Genomic DNA, 22,199 nt, shown 5'->3' with positions numbered 1-22,199 from the left:
CCACCGATATCTGGCTTATCGGTCTATAGTTCCCTGGCTTTTCCTTACCAACTTGCTTAAATAGTGGCACAACGTTAGCCAACCTCCAGTCTTCCGGCACCTCTCAAACATGGAAAAATAATCCAAGGCCTGTCCTGTGAGGAAACTGCTCATTGAGAGATCAAGGATAGTTAATGGGTATGTGAAAAATGTTAAAAATACTGATCCTTAAAGCATGACGCAGTGGACAGATGAACAAAGGGTTCTTTGTCAGTTGGATTCGGGGAGTTGACACCCATCTCAGATTCATGGAATCCCTCAGTCCAGAAAGAGTCTATTCATGTTCCAAGTCAGCACCGATCCTCCAAAAACATCCTGACCAGACTCAAGTCACACCGCCCCATCCCCACAACCCTACATCTGCCATGGCCAACCCACTCAGCCTGCACATTCCTGGATACTACGACGCAATTTAGTATGGCCAATCCAACCAACCTGCACATTTTTGGACTATGGGAGAAAACTGGAGCAACTGGAGGAGACCCACACACACACACACTGAGGAGGACATACAAACTCCACATTCTCAGTTGCCCAAGGTTGGAGTTGGAGGCTGAGAGGCAGCAGTGCTCACCAGTAAGCCACCATATGGGTCTGTCCTGTGTGTCAAAGCTGAGTGAAGGGAACCAAGAATGTGCAACACACACAACAGTTCATAAATGGAAGAGACAAGACAGACAATTTTGCAACAACAGAGTGGGTGGAAAATATATCCCAGAAACAACAAAGTCTGTGGATCAAGAGTTCAAACCAAAATGGGCGAAAATAAGCTGACTTTCTCAGAGTTAGGAGTTTTAATGATGAGATCACATTGCTGTCAACTGTGGCTAATTTCAATTTGGTATCTGGGCAGCTGGACCTAGTGATTTTTTTCTTTGCAGAGTCTTCAAGCATTATTTCTTTTCCCCACTCAGAGAGGGAGGGAAGGATCTAGCTTGTTGCAGGCACCTGAAGGTCTGAAACAACTGCTCTCTCATCTTAGGTCGATGGCAAGGGGCTACTGAAAACCAAGCCCAATGTTGTTGCTGAGCAATTTATTTTGCAACCTAAAGGCGAGTTAATCTGACAAAAGCCTCAAATCCAGCTTCTTCCATGATTCACATGCTTTTATGGATACCATACTATTCTGCTTTTGTTTTGCTTTGATTATTTGCTTGCAGCAGTCCTAACATCCATGTTTTTGCTTATATTTCCAAATAAAATGTATGTAGTCCTTACAATATGCATTTTAAAAAGAGAGATGTCAACAGTGCAGACATTAATTTGCAGTATTTCAAGCTACAAGTAATGAAACTAGTTAAGTTTATTTATTTGGAGACTAGGAAAATAAAAAGAAGGAAGATGGCTATAGTTATTGTAAAGGTCAAGCATCTCAACCCTGGGACATCATTGCAGGAATTCCTCATGGTAGCGTCCTAGGCCCAACAATCATTTGCTTCAATGCTTTTCCCTCCATCATAAGGTCAAAAGTGAGGATGCTCACTGATTATTATCCAGTGTTCAGCATCATTATCAGATACTGAAGCAGTCTACGTCCCTATGCAGCAAGACCTGGATGGTATCCAAGTTTGAGCTGATCACTGGCAAGTAACCTAGACACCTCACAAGTTCCTGGTATTCACCATTTGCCCTTGACATTCAATGGCATTATCAGTGTTGAATCTTCCACTGGCAACAGCGGGGCGAATTACCATTGACCAGAAGCAACTTTTTAAACAAATGTGAATGCAAGAGTAGGTCAGAGACTGGGAATTCAGGGCACATACCTCCTAATTTTCCAATATCTGCCTATCATCTAAAGAGCACAATACAGGGACATGATGGAGGACTCTCCACTTGCCCAAATGAATACAGGTCCAACAAAACAAGTCGTTCAATGCTAATCTGGAATAACTGCCGATTTGAATAGCACCCCATCCATCACTTTCAACACTCAATCACTCTTCCACCAATGCACATTAGCAGCAGGGTATACCACGTTAAAGATACACTACAACAGCACCTTTCAAACGTGTGACCTCTAACATCTAAAAGGACCAGAGAAAAAGATGAATGAGAACACTACTGTGTGCAAGTTCCCCTCCAAGCCACACATCATCTAGAATTGGTAGAACCAAGTCATCATTCCTTTATTATTGCTGAGTCAAAATCCTGGAACTTCTCTCCCAACACACAGATTCTGGTAATGCAAAACGGTGATTCAGCATTACTTTGGAGTGCAAATAGGATCGGAAATAAATGCTGGCTTAGTTAGTGACACATTCTGTAGTTCTTCGTGAAGTACAATTGGATGATCAACTGTCAAGTTCTTGTTGAAAGCTCAGTTCTCAGACCATGGATAATTAACTAGTCATGGGCTTTCTGCTCAACTCCTATATCGACTGACAGTGATAGCCAGCTTCACCTTCCAAGCCCCTTGTATTCGTTAAAATTGAGAGATTCTCCTGTACCCTTTGTCTCTCACATTAGTTCAAACAGATCCATGGGGGGAGCTGGAAGCTGAAATACTGACATCATTTAATTTTGTAGATCTATGAAAACAAAACCCTGGCCTTCAAAAGAGCAGGCAGATTTGCATTTACATTGCTTATATTGCAACAATAACCACAATTCAAAGCACAGACAACTCAGGTACAGCAAGCACAAACAGATTTATCGGTGATGATGGTCGAAAGATGAGTGTTAGCTCGGTTGCCAGGGATAACTCCTGTGTGCTCCTTTGCAATTATGGCATGGGATCTTTCATATGCATCCAAAAAAGCTGACTGGACCCAGCTTAACATCTTATCCAAAAGCCTAAAAGGAGACAATGACTTAGAGCTAGCCATAATAGCTGCGGGTATTGATACTAGCTCAATCTCTCATAAAACAATCCCAACATCCCAGGGTATAGTCTGGTGAACCTCTGTTCAATGGCAGTGCTTCCCAAGCCTTTCCCATTTGGGGCCCTGTTTGAGGCTTGAAAATTGTCTGAGAGAAAAGGGGGTGCTGTTAGTAGGAAAGAGGAGCTGTTATACATATAGCTAGGTAGGGGTCTCTGGCCCAGAGGTAGGGAAGCTACCACTGTCAGTTAAAGCTCATAAGCAGCCAGTGCTGCTGTAGTGGTTGTGACCCCACTAAAGGTTCCAATTCCCATGTTTAGAAGTCTTGTTTTATAGCAAGTACGTCACTCCTTAGATAAGGAGACCAAAACTGTACACACTATTCCTGGTGTGGTCTGATCAAGGAGCTTTGCAATTGCAGAAGCTATCTTCACATGTGTACTCAAATTCCTCAGCAAAGGTCACTGTGAGGGATGCCAAGACTAAGCAACAGATAATGACCAACAGCTGCCCATGGCTAATGCAGAACATGGCTGACAGTTGTTAAGAGTGCTTGGGAAAAATATCTGCTAATGTAATCTTCACAAGTAGAAATGTAGTAGCCCCATAGATTCAAGGTTACTAAACGGAGATAAAATGTGCAGCCGCAGTTATTTACGCATACGACACAGATAACATTTTACACTAATGAATTACTAAAACAATCTGTTACAATACTAAGAGTTAAGATTCTTCAGATAATCATAGATATTGATTCTGAAGTAGTTATAGATTCACTGATCACCAAAAGCACGTCAGAAAAAGATTCAAATAAAAATTATGATAGCAAACCAGTCTCAGACAATAAAAGCCGCTCCACTCCCCCCCCCCACACCAACTCCATATCATTACAGGGAGAAATGAATGTTCAACCTACATTCCAATGTCTGAACACATAAGGTACCCAAGGGTAAAGATAGGGATGCCTAGCAAATATGGTAAGACACAACTTGTAAGCAAACCACATAACTTTGTTGGAACTGATAACAATTATCAAAAATCAATATTCTTTTGTACTTGCTGCAATGAGGTTAATAAGGAATTTAAAATATTCTAAAGTGATAGGTAAGTATCCAATTAATTGGCAATTAACATGGAGTACCCCGAGCACAAGCTCGGGAAACAGGTGAGGGAACATTTCTGGTCCATAAGCACCAACCAACCCTACCTTCCAGTGGCCATCCATCACCACCTCCCCCCATCACCCCGACTCCCTCGATGACATGTCGATTCTGAGCCTCCTCCACTGCCCAAACATGGACATCCACAAGGAAGAACACTGCATCTTCTGCCTTGGGAGCCTATAACCACACAGCCTCAACACTGAAGTCACCAGTTTCCAAATCATCCCACCTCATCCCAGATCCAATCCAGCACCAGCCTCTTGACCTGACCTACCTATCCATCTTCCTTCACACCTATCGGCTCCATCCTCCCCACCGACCTATCACTATTCTGCATCACCTATTGCCATCCCAACCCCACTCCACTCCCTCTACTTATTTCTCAGCCCCCTTTCCAGTCCTGAAGAAGGGTCCTGCCCAAAATATTGACCCTCCTGCTCCTTGGACGCTGTCTGACCTGCTGTGCTTTTTCCAGCATCATATTTTATTGACAGCATCTGCAATCCTCATTATCTCGCAGTTGGCACGGTGCAGCTGGCAGATGTCTGGATAGGAACGTACTTGTATATACATTATGAAAAGCCTCAGGAAGGGAGGTGATAGCATGGGAAACACCATGAAATAAGTTGCTGAGTGCAGCAATACTTCATTCAGGTTAAGGACTATCAACAGTCAAACTGTTTCAAGTAAATTGCTGAGGCAAACTTGAATTGCATAAGGTTAACAATCACACAACATCAGGTTATAGTCCAACAGGTTTAACTGGAAACACACTAGCTTTCGGAGCACTGCTCCTTCATCAGGTGGCTGTGATGAAGGAGCGGCGATCCGAAAGCTAGTGGGCTACCAACTAAACCTGTTAGACTATAACCTGGTGTTGTGTGATTTTTAACTTTGTACACCCCAGTCCAACACCGGCATTTCCAAATCTTGAACTGCATATGATGCTGTACCAAAGATCCAATTACGAAGAGATAACTCAGCGCTGCTGACAAATAGTAAACAAAGGAGTGTGCATGCTAAATCTAAACTGTATAGGTTAAGACATTACAAAACTTGTGTGTGCCTTAATGCTCTGGAGAAAATCAAGCTGTACTGAAAATAAAATTGCAATAAAGGTTACCCGAAGTGACCCCGTGATTTAGATCCTCCTTGGAAAACAGTCACCATTTGCTTTTCTAATTACTTGAAATACATGCTAGCTTTTGGGAACTCATGAATATCCAGGTCTCTTTAGACACCTGTACCCCCCAATCCATCAGTACCTTTCTTGGGCAGTATGAATATCTTTAGACATATTTATATAATAATACAAATGCCATGTTCTAGCCTATAAATTTAGCCTGTCCAAGTCCCCTTGAAGCCTCCTTACATCTTCTTCACACTACATTCTCAACCAGTTTTGTTATCAGCAAATTTTGGATATACTACAACTGGACTTCACCCAAACCGTTAACACAGATTGTGGATAGTCTAAAAGAGCAACAAAACACTTTCTTTTATATTTCGAATTGTGGATTGAAAAATGAAAAGGATTGTTTTAAAGCCAAGAACTGTGGAAAGGATTAATGCACTTTTTAAAAACAAGTTATCTGTCTCTTGGTAAAAATGTTGTTTACATTATTGTTTCCTTAAGCAGCATGGACAAGCTTCTGCAAATGAGGCCAGCAAAAAGTAATTCATTAGTCTGTGAAATGATGATGAGTTGTTGATCACAAAAGCCTTCTGCCTGCCAATAAATGCGATTAGCTTTCATGTGGGTGTGCACGTTTGGTCAGAAGCCATCAGACCTCTAGAAAGTGAGTCAATGTCTTTCTCTATGGAGTTAAAGGAAATGTAATTTGAAGAATGCCAATTTATTTCCTTCCACCAGTTGCTGTAAGCTGTTGCTTTGAACCAATAAATCAGAGACTTTTTTAGTTCTGAACCAATCCCTCTGTGCCTCCTGCAAGCGAGTGAAAGTACCAGAGAAGGAAGATGGAGGAGCAAGTCCTGACAGGCCAAAAGGATCATTGCAGCAAAGCCTATAAACAGGGACCATTCAGCTACCTTTCCATTCTGTCCATATCATCCATTTTTTTGTGCCCATCTGTGTGTGAAGGAGCAATTGAATTGGGGGATGGGGAGGTAAGAGTTTTAAGTTATAGTTAAAAATATTCATGGTTCATAAATCATTACATGCAGCTACAATCTATTAATTTGGTCCCTGAGTTCTGCCGACCTGGGTCCAGTTTGGGGAAACTTGTACACTTTTATAAAATCTAGTTTTTGTGACAACTCCAAGAATAGCAGTGTTTGGTGCTGCGATGAGGCATTACAACAGAGAATGCTGGAGAAACTCTGATACCATTTTTGGAGAGAGAAGCAGAACCAAGGATGTGACTTGGATATCTTCAGAATGGTTTTGCATTGTGAATAGTGTATCTGGGACATGTGCAGATCACATCTTATTGAAGATATTGTTGAAGCTGGATTGCAAAAATACGATATTGTATTAATTCCCAGCAGTCTAACTAGTCTTGTTCAACCTTTAGATGCCTCTTTAAACAAACCATTGAAGGATAGCCTTCGGAAAAAGTGGAATATCTGGAAGATTAGTGGAGGGAAGACATTCAACAAAAGAGAAAACAGAAATGCTTACAACTTTGCGCGAATGGATCCTCGAGGCTTGTGAACATTTTCCTATTTGACAACTCTGTGATCAGTTGACATAGCAACTTAAAAACTTAAGTAGTGAGATATGAAAGAGGGTAGATTCTAACCCTCAAAAAATATTACTTGTGGATAAGTTTACCCCCTACTTTTTGGTTCAAAGTTGGTCTCCTTTTTCATGAGAATTTCCAGCACTTTTACTCTGTATACACTAAATTAGACAATATTTTTTGACTCAAGGATTAGAAAATATAACTTTACAAAATCAATTTTCTGTTTTTTATTGCAATTTACAATTGTATTTAAACCTGGGCATGCCGGATAAGGGTTCTTCACTTACCTCTTCCTGTTGGTCGACCAAATTATAACAGGCTAAAACAATGAAGTCATTCCACCATGCGAGACCACCAGTCACAGCCATATTCTGTTCCTAAAAATAGACATGTATGGATTGGAAAAGGTAACCAGAATAATTTAGTTTTACAAACATTACTGCTATCTAGATTAAATACTGTTAAAATACTTTTCCTTTATACATGGCAAACATGGTGTTTTGTTTTAACATAGTTAAGCTAACGGTACTTGTTACGTTCTGACGGATGTCGAATGTCGAAGTCACCAAAAAGGACTTGTGTTTAAAACTATTTGTTCATAAAAAGCTTTGAAGAAATAGCTATAGATGGCAACAAGTCTAACGCTACAAAATTTACAGATTCAAACACTCTTAAGTCACTGAACATCTTCTCATGTACAAGACACAAATAAATCTCAATCATCAAGAGATCTCCAGAATCAAATCATAGTTTCAAAGAACAAAGAATGCAATTTCAACAGACAAAACTAAAAGTTATTGCAAGGTAAAAGGATAAACTAAAAAGATAAAAAGAGCTGCTAAGGGGAAGAAAGAAATCTTAGTGATTGCGGTGGAGAAAGACAACTGCAGCTTAAAACTGTTGTAATGTATTAATGGGCAAGGCAAAACCAAAAAGACTAAAACAAGAAAACAGCAGATAGCTCCAATCCCTGTAAGAGGGAATCAACAGAATTTTTAAAATATGAAACAAGAATACTGTATATATTTGTCAAGCCATGAGACTATTTTCACAATCTGCACACCAATGGGATACTAGGCAATCAATATAATAGAAAAATGTGTCAACGAACTTAAGTAATCAAAAAGACAGAGGCTGATGTGCTTCAGGCGTTATAATTGAATTTTTAAAATTGCTTGTCACATACAATTTTAGGAATTTGTACATCATTTAAAAGCAAGCTGATCTTACTGATCTTATCTGACTCACCTGCAAAACATTATTCATACTGGTGATAATGTGATACCTTTGCCCTCTAGATTGCTATGCTGTAAATCTTTAGAGAAACTGGCAACAGCTTCAAGAAAACTACAGCTGTTGCTTTTTGAGAGTCAGTGAGACATTCTTATGCTTTTAAACCACATCAACCCACATCCATACTCCTTCATACAATTGACAATCCAAAGAGGTCAAAGTCTCACTATGGTCAGTCTTGTTAACTGTCTTGAATCTAATTATGCTCGGTACTTTTAAAAAAATTATTGAAATGTATAAAGACAATGATTGTGGGGCACTAGTGGTGCAGTGACAGTATCCCTATCGCTGGACCAAGAGGCCTGGTTAAAGTCTCATCTGCTCCAGATGGCTGTAATAACATCTCTGAACAGTTAGAAATATCTATGAAACTAATGATGGCAGGCTAGATCTGAAATTCACTGCAGCACATTCAAGCAAGTTTTTAAAAGGATACTTATAGAATGCAAAACCTGAATTGCTACATTAAAAGATTCCATACCTTGTTACTAATAAAGATATTAAGATTGATACCTTCAAAACTTAAAGGTAATAAAAACAACACAAAGCCTGATATTAACAAGCTTTAATACAATGAAATAATACAAAGAACTGTGAATGCTAGAAATCTGAAACAAAGACAGAAATTGGAGAAATTCAGGAGATCTGGCAGCATCTGTAGAGAAAAAGGAGAGTCCAGTGACACTTCATTAGAGTTGGCTGCCAGACTGGTTAAGTTGCTCCAACAATTTCCATTTTTGTTATAACACAAGTAGTTTATTGCCCTAAGCAGTGAAGTGAACAGTATACACCAATCACTTCATTGCATTGGAATTATGCAAGTGGTAATTTATCTGCCAGTAAACCACTGAGTCAGGTCCTGTACTCCCGCTCTTCCCAAACTAGCCAGAGATAAGAGATTTTATATGCATCTTGATCAGTCCAACTGCAATTTTAAGAAACCTCACACTAAGATTATTTAAAATCGCACTCTCAGTACAAATGTACTGGCTGACCTTGAACTTTATTTCATCTTTCTGCCTACTTTCCATATCCCTTGAATCACCCAAACACCAAAACTTTGCCGTACGCTATTCTTAAATTTACTCAAATACAATTTATTAACAGCCACAACCATGAGGGCTGAGAATTCCAGACAGTGAAGTAACTTTTCTGAAATTTTCAGACACCATGATGTTGCCCCATGTTTGGATACCATTCCCCCCACCCTCGATCAGTGAAAGCAGTTTCTTAGCTCTATTCCACAAAACCTCTTGAAAATTTTGCATTTCTCAATGAGATCGACTTTTATTTTTCAAACTCCAGAAAGTACAGGCCCAATTTACTCAACCTTTAATCAAAAACAACAAGCAATCTCTTTCACCCCATGGACCAATTTAGGAAACCTGTGCAACACTGCTTTCAATGCAAGCATATCGTTTTGAAAATGTGGAGACCAAAACTGCACACAGCATTCCAGATATGGTCTTACTAAAATCCTGTACAATTTTCACAAACCTTGGTCTCAGCACTAAAAGTTCACATATTATTTGCCTTCCTCAAAGCTTCCTTATAAGAATGTACCCAAGTTTCTTTGGAGATTAAGAAGTTTCAAATTACTTTTACACATTTCCCTACATTATACGCTTTCTGCCATCTGGTGGGAAGAGAAATAAATCTATCACAATGTATGTAATATTTCAAACCTTCTCTTTCATAGGACTACCAAACCTGTGTGCAGGTGGTAGGGAATTATAGGACTGGAACAAATTAGAGAAACAGAAGCATTAGGATGGAATTTTGCATGTGAGACTTTGAGAGAGAAAATGCTACAGAAAAGCAGCAAGGTTTAATAAAGTTAATATTTCAAAGTTGCAATGCTCAAAAAAGGAGACTAGCAGCATTATCTTGTACAATACAGAGACTGTTTGCTTCAACACGCAACACAACAGGTGACTGAACAGTAAACCAAAGTACTCTTAAGTAGTAATACAAAACTGTAAAATAAAGACAGAATCTTATCTTCTTTCCCTAATCAAGTTATCCCTGCTTAAACTGATAGAATTAAGACCAAATGCATCTATGTGCAGGATCATGTTAGATCGAATAAAATCCAGAACATCAACTAAATTTAAATTCGGTTTGAAAGTGTCTTTGATGAGGTTACAGTTAAATGCTTCCATACTATCTTGCGGAGAATAAGAAAAAAATGAGTTTCGCAGACTGACCAATAGTCTGACAGTATGCAAAAAGATTATTGCTTCTTACCTGGCTGCATCTATTTTCATACTACCCAACATGGTCTTACAGGCTGGCACAAAAATATGATGAGGTGGACGGGTCACCCACAATCTAGTGTCTCATTGCTCTGAATTCTGCATTGACAGTCAAAGTTCTAGCCATCACTTGTCAGGACAGTAAGAAGCTGCACTTCCACATCTGACTGAAATAATGGGTGCAGTAGCAGCTTGTTATAAATATGGCACTGCCCATATAAATCATATGGTGATTATATCAAGACATCCCTTCCATCTGAGCAGTCACTTTCTCCCTTGCACCCTCCTGAAACATTGCCAGCAGCCAGGAAGAATAAATCAGATAAAACATGAGGTGCAGGACATTCCAATGGAAGTGTACACCCTCGCCAGGCTGACTGAGTTTGGGGAACATCACTTGAATGAAGACAATTGCATAGCTTAATTCAGGGCAGATCCTGAACAGAGGGACTCTAGGTCAGTACGCAGCAAAGCCTCATAACAAAGCCAAGCTTTGGTGAAATAGTTAAAACGTTCTTCAGGATCTGGGATGGCAAGCTATTGTAGTTGCTGCCGAAATGTAGACAAGACACAGTAAACGAGTCCCATTAGACCTAAACTGAGTAAGAAAACTTATAGCCTGTATCCAGGAGTGTGCGCACCATGGAATACTCACCTACATCTGGTTTGGAACAATTAAATGGCTTAACAAAAACCCAAATCAGAACTATTCGAAATAAACATCTGGTTAAATGTTCTGGTCAACCTGGTTCTAATGGCGGTTGATACTGGTGTGGCCGTTTCAGTCATTGTAGAACCAGTCGTTAACAAAATTCACTCTGGATCCCAACATTTAAGTTAACACAAGACGTTGGCTAGACAGAGAACCAATACTGGGGAAACTTGACATATTACGGGTACAACTTTGATTCTGGTCTCTTATGAGACCAACTGGTTCATTTGCCACCGATTGCAGTGAAAGGCTCAGGCCCAAGATTGATGGGGTGAAACTGGTTGAGAACGATTCACCAGGACTTACTCAACATAGTTCGATTAGAAAATGGCTGGTCGAGGGACTTTCAAAGGAGCCAAGTTACCTTGCATCTTGACCAGGAAGTAACCCCATGATTCTGGAAGGGCCACCCAGTGTCATTTGCCTTACAGGCAAAAGTAGAGGCTGAAACCAGAAGACTGGAAAGTGAAGGAATCCAATTAGTCCAGCATGTGTAATGGGCAACACTGGTCATACCAATTACGAAGCATGATGCGTCGGCTGCCTTTGTGGGGATTTTAAACAAACGGTAAATCACTTTTTGCAGCTGACCAATTAGCTAATCCTTCACAGAGGATTTATACACAAAGCTGGCAGAGGTCTGTCCTTCCTGAAGCTGGACATGAGCCATGCATGCTTGCAGTTAGATGATGATTCCCAGAGTATGCTACAATTAATACACAAAAGTGTTCGTACCATTATACAAGATTGCCATTTGGGGTATCGTCAGCCTGTGCAATTTTTTAGCGCATGATGGGGAACATTTTACAAGGTCTATTCCACGTCGCCATTTATCTAGATGATGTGTTAATAATGGGGAACACCAAGAAGGAGCACTGAGACAACTCAGACTTCATCCTTAAATGTTTCTCCCAGGTGGGCATACACCTCAGAAGGGAAATAATGAGTGTTTCAGGTACCCCAAAACACTTACTTGAGCTACATAGTTGACAAGATCAGAAGATAAAGTGAAGATGATCAAAGGTGCCCTGGCTCCCAGTCTGTACTCGAGCTTAGTACTTTCCTTGGAATGGTGAATTATTATAGAAAGTTCATGCATAACATGGCATCTATCCTGGCACCTTTGCATCAACTCTTAAAAAAGCATTAACCTTGGAAACGTTCATGTAGCCAAGCTATAGCTTTCGGAGAAGTGAAGAAACAGCGATCATTCTCGAAGTTGTTGGCACATTATGATCCCAAGCGAGATCTGGTATCAACATACGATGCTCCCTGTATGGCATTGGCATAGTATTAGCACATAGATGGCCCAATGGAGTGGAACACCCAGCAGAGTGTAAAGATGCCCAGAGAGAGAAGGCAGGCTTGGCGAGCACATTTGGAGTCAGGAAGTGCCACCAATACCTTTACGAATGTAACTTTGTAACAACAACACGCCACAAACCCTTCCTAGGTCTACCTAAGGATGATAAGGTAGTGCCATCCACAGTTCTGGCAGAATTCAGTAGAAGGCTCAAATTCTCAATGCATATAATTACAAGTTGGAACATCATCCAGGAAGGCCAAGTAGCAAATGTGGATGCATTGAGCTGTCTCCTGTTGGCAGACACACCATCAGTGGTACCGCCACTGGAACAGTCTGTAATGGTTTTAAATTTTCTGGACACATGTCTATTCACAGCTGACAATATCAGACTTTGGATGCAAAAGGATCTGATCCTGGCAAAACTGAAACAACTGGTGGTGGTGATTGGGGAAACTACAATCAGAACTGAAATCTTTTAATGATCCCAAGAGACCAAATCATAGTAGAGTACAGCATATTATTATCGGAAGCAAGAGTGATTGTCCCAAGCAAACATCACTGCTTGATACTGGCTGAACTCCATGAGGGCGGCACGGTGGCACAGTGGTTAGCACTGTTGCCTCACAGCGCCAGAGACCCAGGTTCAATTCCCGCCTCAGGCGACTGACTGTGTGGAGTTTGCACATTCTCCCTGTGTCTGCGTGGGTTTCCTCCGGGTGCTCCGGTTTCCTCCCACAATCCAAAAAATGTGCAGGTTAGGTGAATTGGCCATGCTAAATTGCCCACAGTGTTAGGTGAAAGGGTAAATATAGGGGAATGGGTCTGGGTGGGTTACGCTTTGGTGGGTCGATGTGGACTTGTTGGGCCGAAGGGCCTGTTTCCACACTGTAAGTAATTTAATCTAATCTAATCTAATCTAATCTAATCTAATCTAATCTAATCTAAGGGTTATCCAGGAGTTTTCAAAATGAAGATGTTGGTGGTAGGTTATGTCCAGTGGCCAGGATTGGATGCAGATACAGCCGCATTGATGGGGCAGTGCCCAGAGTGCAAACAAGGAAAAAAAACACCAGCACCTCCCCCATATTCGAGGGGCTGACCAGGAAATCCTTGGATTTGGTTACACATTTACAATGCAGGTCCTTTCATGGGCTCAACATTCTTAGTTATAGTAGATGCCCGAACTGGCTAGATGTGCAGAGAGTTCATTCATCAAACATGGGGACGATGATAGAAAAACTGCGTGCATCTTTGTGATACACGAACTCCTGGAAGTATTGGTCACAGAAAATGGGCCATTATTTACAAGCAGGGAATTTGTACATTCAGGAATGAGAGACAGTTGACTTCAGGGAATAAAGTTTAGTGTAGGAACCATGCAAATGGCCCTTCGTGGGTAAAGGGCATGGTCAACACGAGGTCAGATCTCGTGATGTATAAAGTTGGGGTAGGTGTGATGGTCCTGAACAAAGCAAGTGGACCATATGAAAGTTGCAAACACGCAAATGGTGCGGTAATAAAACTCACCTGGCTCAACAGCTTTTCCAACTGTTCCAGAACTGCAGATTCTCCCCCTCTATATCTAGCATTGAAAATACCTCGGAATTTGAGATGACACAGTGAATGTAGCCACCTTGATACCTTTGTCATCTGAAGAGAATGAATTTCTTCCGAGACACTCCAGGAGGAAGAAGCACCTACTGTGCGTTACATGTTGCCTGTATCAGAGGCAGAGTGGGAGGAACCTAATCTAGCGCTACAACCCCCCAGGAGGAGCTACAAAAAAATGGACTATGTCCTCAAACTCAAAAGGGGGCGGATGTTGTCATTGTAATGAGGTCAGTCAGGTAGACCTCAGAATACTCTAATTTGTACTCTAATTTGGGACTATAAATCTAGTTTAATCAGACAGCCTGACAGATAGAACAGGAGTGAGAGCTGGCTCTGAGGGAGCTGGATCAGTGCCAAGCACCATCCACTCATAAATAAAGGGTGACTTGGTGACTGGATACTGGCCTCTGTGGAACTACTTCAAAATGAAAATGGAAAAGCCACATTTCATTGTAGTCAGGGGCCGTCTATGACAATTGTAGAATAGAATGCGGACAGTGAAAGGTTCTATTCTGCATACTAGCACTTCATTAGGCGTGAATGATAAAGCAAGAAATCCAAAAAAAAATTCCTTGCCACAATGAACACACAATTTCCGAAACATTTAAAAATAGATACATCAACTCTTGTCATTACCTTGGATGACTGATCAGTACTGAGATCAGAAGAGTTAACGGTTAATATTTCAGGTCTGATCCCAAACTAAATTACCCATTCTTAGCTGGTCCTCATTGCTTCTAAATTAATGGGTTCACGTCTGCCAAGATCTTTGTTCCTGTAGGCAGGCAGATGTCAGGCAGAGACAAGTTTGGACTCAACTGTATTATGACAATGGTCAAACTGCTGGCTGACAACCAAAAGGCAGACTCATTTCATGAAAAACAGTCACTGGTTGAAATAATACTTGTAGGGGAGGGAAGGAAAATCAAAAGACAAAGGAAAAAGCATTAACATAACTAAACAGTAATTCCAATATTCCAGTTAAGTTCACTGCGTACCTGGGTAATATTTCCAAAAAGCTTCCATTTCCTCGTAAACAAAGCATAGTGCGCAATTCCATATTTGCCTGCTACAGCAACACACTGACCCAGCTGGTCTATTGCTGCAAACTGAAGAAATAATAAAATACGAATGAAATCTCAGGAATTCATTTGAAGTTTTATGATTTTACCATTTACTTACTGGGATAAAAAAAAAATCTCACCTTTATTGGCCAGTTACTTTCTAGATAGGTACTATGGATCTACAGAGGGAAACAAACAAGTTTGGGGTTTAAAAGTAGTTTTGACATTTAACTGCATTTAGTACTACAGCAAATTTTTTATTAACTGACACCTAAGGGACTAGCAGTGTGTCGGCTGATCAAATATTCCCGGTAATCAAGATGTACACGTAACCACGGTATTTAAGGCATGTAGGTTTTGCTGATTTATCAACAGTGCCGGTTAAAATTTGTGTTTTTTTTTTAAAAACAGCTCCATCCAAGTTGGCATCTAAATTTGCTGATGACATAAAAATGGGTGGTAGATAATGTTGCGATGAGGACATTAGGAATTTGCAAGGGGCTATGAATAGTTTGAGCAGAAATGTGTCAGATAGAATTTAATCGCAGAAAGTGCTCGTGCACTTCGATAGGAAGAATCAAAAGGTAGATTATTTAAACAGAGAGAGATTCCAAAAAAAAAGATACAGCACAAAGATCTGGATACTCTTATGCATGAACCTCAAAAGGTTATGATGCAAGTGCATTAAGTAATTAACAAACAGAACATTTCCTTCACTGTTTGGGGGTTAAACTTCTAAAAATAGTAAAGTCTTGTTACAACAGTACAGGGTATAGGATTTAGTCCCCATATTTACAAATGGATGCAGTAGCATTCAAGGGAATTCAAAAGAAAGTTACTAGATCAATTCTTGAGGTGAAGGGGTTGATTTATCAAGAATGGCTAAACTGGTTAGATCCTTATTCATTACAGCTTAGAAGACTGAGCGGTGATCTTATTGAAGCATGCAAGATTCTGAGGGGCTTGACAAGGCAGATGTTGAGAAAATAATTCTATTGGTGGTGGAAACTTCAACTAAGGTACATGGTTATAGAATAATGGGATACTCATTTAAAACTGTGATGCAAAAAATTCTGTTCTAAGGGTAGTGATTGTTTGGAATTCTCTATTCCACAGGTCTATGGAGGCCTGATCAAGGGAAGGCAGATAGATGTTTGAAATATGGTGAGTTGAGGGACGTTTGAGGAGTTGAATGGCCTACTCCTACACCTATTTGGATATCTCCTCCCCGACAATCAGTCTGCTTTCCTCCTGCAGCGGGATTCAAAGTGTTGCTGGGACACAACTATGCCAGGAATAGAGATACAAAGAAAATGAAGTGAGAAACGAAGACCATTGTGTGGCACATCTGCCTGAACTGTACTAAAAACACCAAACAGAGTTCTATTAAGAAAGGTACTCATAATTGAGAAGTGGCTAAATTGAGAGGGAGTTGCTGTCAATTGTTTTGTATTGCAACAGATTTCCAAATTTGTGTGCTACATAAATTGTAAAGCTTATCTTAGATTAAAGCCAGCAAAATGCAAAAGTTGAGCAAATGAGAATGAGTCTAGTGTACTCCTCGTCAAAACTGTTTTACACGTTCAACTTCGAATGGCACTTTATGACAGAAGCACAATTATAACAATCACATCATATCATACCATAGCACTAACTAAACCACCAACTATACAGCTATTGAAGCTTTTTTAAATGGCTAAACCTTTTAATGTGTTCAGTCACTTGTCTATACTGGTTCTTAATATTTTTGTTTTTAAATAGGTCTTCAACTAAAATCTAAAACTGATAGACTCTCTTGAATAATAAATTTTGCAGTGATATTAACAAGTAAAAGAAACGCAAGTAGCTGTGTAAAAGTACAAACCATCACCTGTACAACATGCCAGTGCCTGTGTCCTAATAAAGTGCTTAAACCCTGAGGAACTAGAATGTCATTATAGAGAGGATTCTTTTCCCTGACTGGCTGATGGCCTGAATTTGCTGCTGCAGTACTTGAATTTTGATTTTGCAACGCATCACCACAGTTCAAATACAGTCGATCTTCTCCTTGAAGAAGTACTTGCTCTTGGTTATTCTGTGGAAAGAAGATTGTAACAGTTGTTTAATGCTATAAGTCTCCATGCAGACATTTTTTCCAAACGTATAAAAATATTTTTCCTAATTTACATTAGCACTTCACATCCTTCGAGCAAAAATGAAATTTCAATCGTGAAACAGATTTTTTAAAAAAAATTGAAATCAAGTTAACATTTTCAAATATTGAAAGATTTATGGAAGAGAACTATGACAGATAAAAACTGAAATGTACATTTCCTCCTTATCCGAACAGTTAGCATTAAACCAAGTATACACTGAAGGGTAACAAATCTCTGACTTTATATAGGCAAATAGAGAAAGGAAGATGGTTATGGCTCTTACAGGTAGATAAATGCATTGAGAGCAACAGAAATAAATAATACTAAATAGGTGAATAGCAGTAGAAAAGTAAGTGTCACACTTCATTAAATTGACACATAGGCAAGAATCCAGCTCTTGGCTGGATTCTTTACAAGCTTTTTACCATTGCAAAATAATTCAAGTAATGCTCACAACTAAGCATTTATTACTTTTTAAAAAATGGAAAATTGTTCCAAATGCAAATACAATGGGTATTTTTAAACAGAAGACAAAGGTTCAGATATCATTAGGAGATCTTTTCTTGGAATGGAAACTAAAGATCATCAAAATTCTCCAAGCAGGACAGAGGGAGTGGTAAACTCTCAATCGGATTGAAAATTGATATATTCTGACTTGGGAACTCTGGACACCTAAAGCATCAATACACCTTCCGTGGCCCACATGTCAAAAGGCTCTGTTCACATCACTCACATCTCTTACTAAAAATAATATGTGACACATTGCTAAAAAAAAAGTGTTTTTTTAAAACCCTGCTTCTGTACCTTTTCTCATTATGGATGATTTGGCTATGTTTCTCCAGTATTTTCTACTTTATTTCAGATTTGAAATATTTCTTTTCTATTGGTACATTAATTTATTACACTGTCCTTAAAGTGTTAAGGTTCCTTCCACATGACGGCATTTTTGTACTTGCCCAGAAATAACAAATCATACGTAAAAACTCATAACATAATATGAATAGATTGGAGCAATGAGGTAGTGAGGAATAATTATTGCTAAAATCAACTACAAATACAAGCTATACATTTTCCAGTCATCTTATGCAGAAGCGCCATTCAAACGTTAGGTTTACAAAATGGAAAATGTAGACTCAAAGCACCATTTAGGTACATGCAGAAATGGAATCAAGCATTTTATTTTGCAGAACTCTTTCAACATTGGGAAAGTAGTAAAGTGGGGACTGAACAAATAATTTCCAATTTCTCAAGAGAAAAATGCTAAAATTCAATGTTGGAAATCAAATACAAAAAATTTCAAAATTCACACCAGGATCATGTAACAATTGAAAATCATTCCTTCAGATTGGTGCTGATACTATTTCTTTGCTATGGTTTATGCATTAAAAAAATAACAATTACTTAAACAACTAGCCCCTAATCTGCAAGCTAATCTATATTAGATGGCTTTAATAGCAATATTAAACTTCCTGTAAATGAGCTTACAAAGCAAAATTGTAAAGCAATGAACGGTTCTACGTCTATAATCCCAAATTTCTTGCTAATGGAATAACAGAAGATTGAAGAATAAGTGTGAAATACTAGTCCGCAGTTAGTAAATAAAAATTTGTTAGGATGTAAGGTTTAGTTTCCAACCTACCATGCAGGGATTGACTGTTAAAGCGCTTTTGATGAATTGGAACTGCAGAATTTCTGCTTGCTGTACTACATTTTTGTTCTCCAAGTCATTTCCCACTTGAGTACTATCACTGGAAATGGCCCAAAGGTGATAGCCTTCAGCACCCCAACTCTGTAAATAAGGAGCAACTTTAGCAAATTATAAGGCAGCAAATAACTACAGTCAAGTTATCTTAGACATCGAATATAAAAGGAACTGGAAGTTTTACTTGTTTTGTTCCAGCCAATAGCTAGATAGAGTCATAGAGATGTACAGCATGGAAACAGACCCTTCAGTCCAACCTGTCCATGCTGACCAGATATCCCAACCTAATCAGTCCCACCTGCCAGCACCCAGCCCATATCCCTCCAAACCCTTCTTATTCATATACCCATCCAAATGCCTCTTAAACATTGCAATTGTACCAGCCTCCACCACTTCCTCTGGCAGCTCATTCCATCCACGTACCACCCTCTGTGTGAAAACATTGCCCCTTAGGTCTCTTTCATATCTTTCCCCTCTCACCCTAAACCTATGCCCTCTAGTTATGGACTCCCCAACCCCAGGGAAAAGACTTTGCCTGTTTATCCTATCCATGCCCCTCATAATTTTGTAAACCTCTATAAGGTTAACCCTCAGCCTCCGACGCTCCAGGGAAAACAGCCCCAGCCTACTCAACCTCTCCCTATAGCTCAAATCCTCCAACCCTGGCAACATCCTTGTAAAACTTTTCTGAACCCTTTCAACTTTCACAACATCTTTCTGATAGGAAGGAGACCAGAATTGCACGCAATATTCCAATAGTGGCCTAGCCAATGTCCTGTACAGCTGCAACATGACCTCCCAACTCCTGTACTCAATATTCTGACCAATAAAGGAAAGCATACCAAATGCCTTCTTCACTATCCTATCTACCTGCGACTCCACTTTCATGGAGCTATGAACCTGCACTCCAAAGTCTCTTTTTGTTCAGCAACACTCCCAAGGACCTTACCATTAAGTGTATAAGTCCTGCTAAGATTTGCTTTCCCAAAGTGCATTTATCTGAATTAAACTCCAACTGCCACTTCTCAGCTCATTGACCCATCTGGTCAAGATCCTGTTGTAATCTGACATAACCCTCTTCGTTGTCCAATACACCTCCAATTTTGGTGTCATCTACAAACTTACTAACTGTACCTCTTATGCTCGCATCCAAATCATTTATGTAAATGACAAAATGTAGAGGACCCAGCACCGATCCTTGTGGCACTCCACTGGTTACAGACCTCCAGTCCGAAAAACAATCCTCCAACACCACCCTCTGTCTTCTACCTCTGAACCAGTTCTCAATCCAAATGGCTAGTTCTCCCTGTATTTTATGAGATCTAACCTTGCTCATCAGTCTCCCATGGGGAACCTTGTCGAACCCCTTATTGAAGTCCATATGGATCACATCTACTGCTCTGCCCTCATCAATTCTTTTTGTTACTTCTTCAAAAAACTCAATCAAGTTTGTGAGACATGATTTCCCACCACAAAGCCATGTTGACTATCCCTAATCAGTCCTTGCCTTTCCAAATACATGCACATCCTGTCCCTCAGGATTCCCTCCAACAACTTGCCCACCACCGACGTCAGGCTGACTGGTCTATCGTTCCCTGGCTTGTCCTTACCACCCTTCTTAAACAGTGGCACAACGTTTGCCAACCATATTCCCGTCAAAAGGAGAAACAGTTCAGACAATAACAAAAACTCAAAATTGCTGATAACAGCTTGAGCTGCAACATGCCTGGGACATTTAGATTAACATGCCTTTAAGTTTTGACTTCTTCCTTGTCGTGGTTGAGATTGGATTTTATGTCATCACTAAGAATTCATTCACTACAAATGTATAACACTGGGACATCATCTTTGAATGCAAAATAGTTATTCTGTCACTCAAGTTGTGAGAAGGTAATATCATTGCCCTGTTTTTTACTTCATTTGTAAACAACACATTTCATACCATATATGGACAAAAAAGCATCGCACATCAGAGTGTAGCGAAGGAAGAGCTTAGTTTTTGGTGAAAATGCATTCTGAATCCTGGGATTTCTTTAAGGATCTGTTAACAATGGGAGGTACAGCAAACAAAGTGTTTTTTTTTGAAGAATTGGTTGTGTGTGTTATTTTTAATATTGTGAATTTCTTTGGAATGTTGTGGATTCTCTTGTCTGCTGTGGCAGAATTTGTCAGTTGTCAAATGTGAGAAGCGTCGTCAGAACAAGTGGTCGGATGTGGATTGGCCTGAAGCTTCCTTTGCGAGAATGAAGCTCTTTTTTAAGCTTTGTAGTTTCAGAGCATCAACAGGGCAAGTATTAACTACATTATTGTAATACTGTTGGGTCATCACAACTAGATGGAACTAGGCAGTCTGAATACCCTCTTCACTTGTTTATCCTTGTTTAAATGCAGCAAACTGATTAACCTATTTCACTTAAATGAAGATCTAAATTTTCTACACAATTATATTTCTACTTAATATCCATCACATTGGAAAACAACATTTGGATTGCAGTTTCTGCCACTGCTTGGAAGCTGACTCACCATAGAGCTGATTTTCATAGGTTCCTTTTTGGTCCCATCAGAATAATGCCTTTAAATAAAACCAACAGAATGAAATAATTAATTGTAATAAGCTTAATCAATCATCAGTAGCAAAGCATGGCATTTCTATCCCACTGTCCATATTTGGAGTATGCATAATTGAATGAATGGATTCCAGTTTTATGAAAACACATTGCCTCCCACATTCAAATAATTAGGGTTGACAGTACTTCAGATGGCATTTGTGTGAAATTTGAAAAGCCACCTTGACAAGACAAAGAACGCTCTAAGTCACAGGACAATTTTGTCTCCAGAGAAAGATAGCTATGTGCCACTGACATAATTAGATAAAATTAATTTCTTAAATTAGCTGTAGGGATTTTTTTTTACTATCAGCTTGAGAACAAAACGTAAGACCTTTGCTAGAGAAGCTTTCAAGAAATACGTAACTGCGAACAATGACATTATTTATGAAATGTCATTGCATTTTTCAAAATTAAAAATTTCTCTACCAACCCACCTTTTAAAAAATCCTTTCAAGGATACCTTTGCTGCCTAGCTATTCACTCAATAATCATTGAAACAAACTATTAATCAGTGTGCACAATACACCACAGTAAACAGTTAATGCACAGTTTTTAGTTTTAAAAGAAATTTAAAAACATGTGTTTTCATAAAACCAGTGGCACTGTGGCTCAGTGGGCAGCACTGCTGCCTCACAGCGCCAGGGACCCTGGTTCAATTTCAGTCTTGGGCGACTGTCTGTGTGGAATTTGCACATTCTTCCTGTGTCTGTGTGGGTTTCCTCCGGGTGTCTGGTTTCCTCCCACAGTCCAAAGACTTTATTAGGGTTAGTCAGCATGGCTTTG

At 39.7% G+C, this 22,199-nt stretch overlaps 1 protein-coding gene across 1 annotated transcript in view; it reads right to left on the bottom strand.

Annotated features, from left to right (window-relative positions):
- ric1 (RIC1 homolog, RAB6A GEF complex partner 1) overlaps positions 1-22,199 on the bottom strand; it is a 218,438-nt gene that overhangs the window by 48,664 nt on the left and 147,575 nt on the right. The window contains exons 10-15 of the mRNA XM_043715245.2: positions 21,331-21,379; positions 18,745-18,894; positions 16,841-17,044; positions 15,111-15,149; positions 14,905-15,015; positions 7,017-7,106 (exon numbers count right to left, since the gene is read on the bottom strand). Coding sequence (XP_043571180.2) covers positions 7,017-7,106; positions 14,905-15,015; positions 15,111-15,149; positions 16,841-17,044; positions 18,745-18,894; positions 21,331-21,379 — 643 coding nt within the window. The remainder of the gene's footprint in view (positions 1-7,016; positions 7,107-14,904; positions 15,016-15,110; positions 15,150-16,840; positions 17,045-18,744; positions 18,895-21,330; positions 21,380-22,199) is intronic.

The sequence above is a fragment of the Chiloscyllium plagiosum genome, unplaced genomic scaffold (assembly GCF_037043375.1).
Source record: "Chiloscyllium plagiosum isolate Xiang-an unplaced genomic scaffold, Cpla_swu_hap1 HiC_scaffold_2, whole genome shotgun sequence".
Taxonomy (NCBI): Eukaryota; Metazoa; Chordata; class Chondrichthyes; order Orectolobiformes; family Hemiscylliidae; genus Chiloscyllium; species Chiloscyllium plagiosum.
The sequence above is the reverse complement of the archived record's forward strand: the minus strand, read 5'-3'. Positions and strand labels throughout refer to the sequence as shown.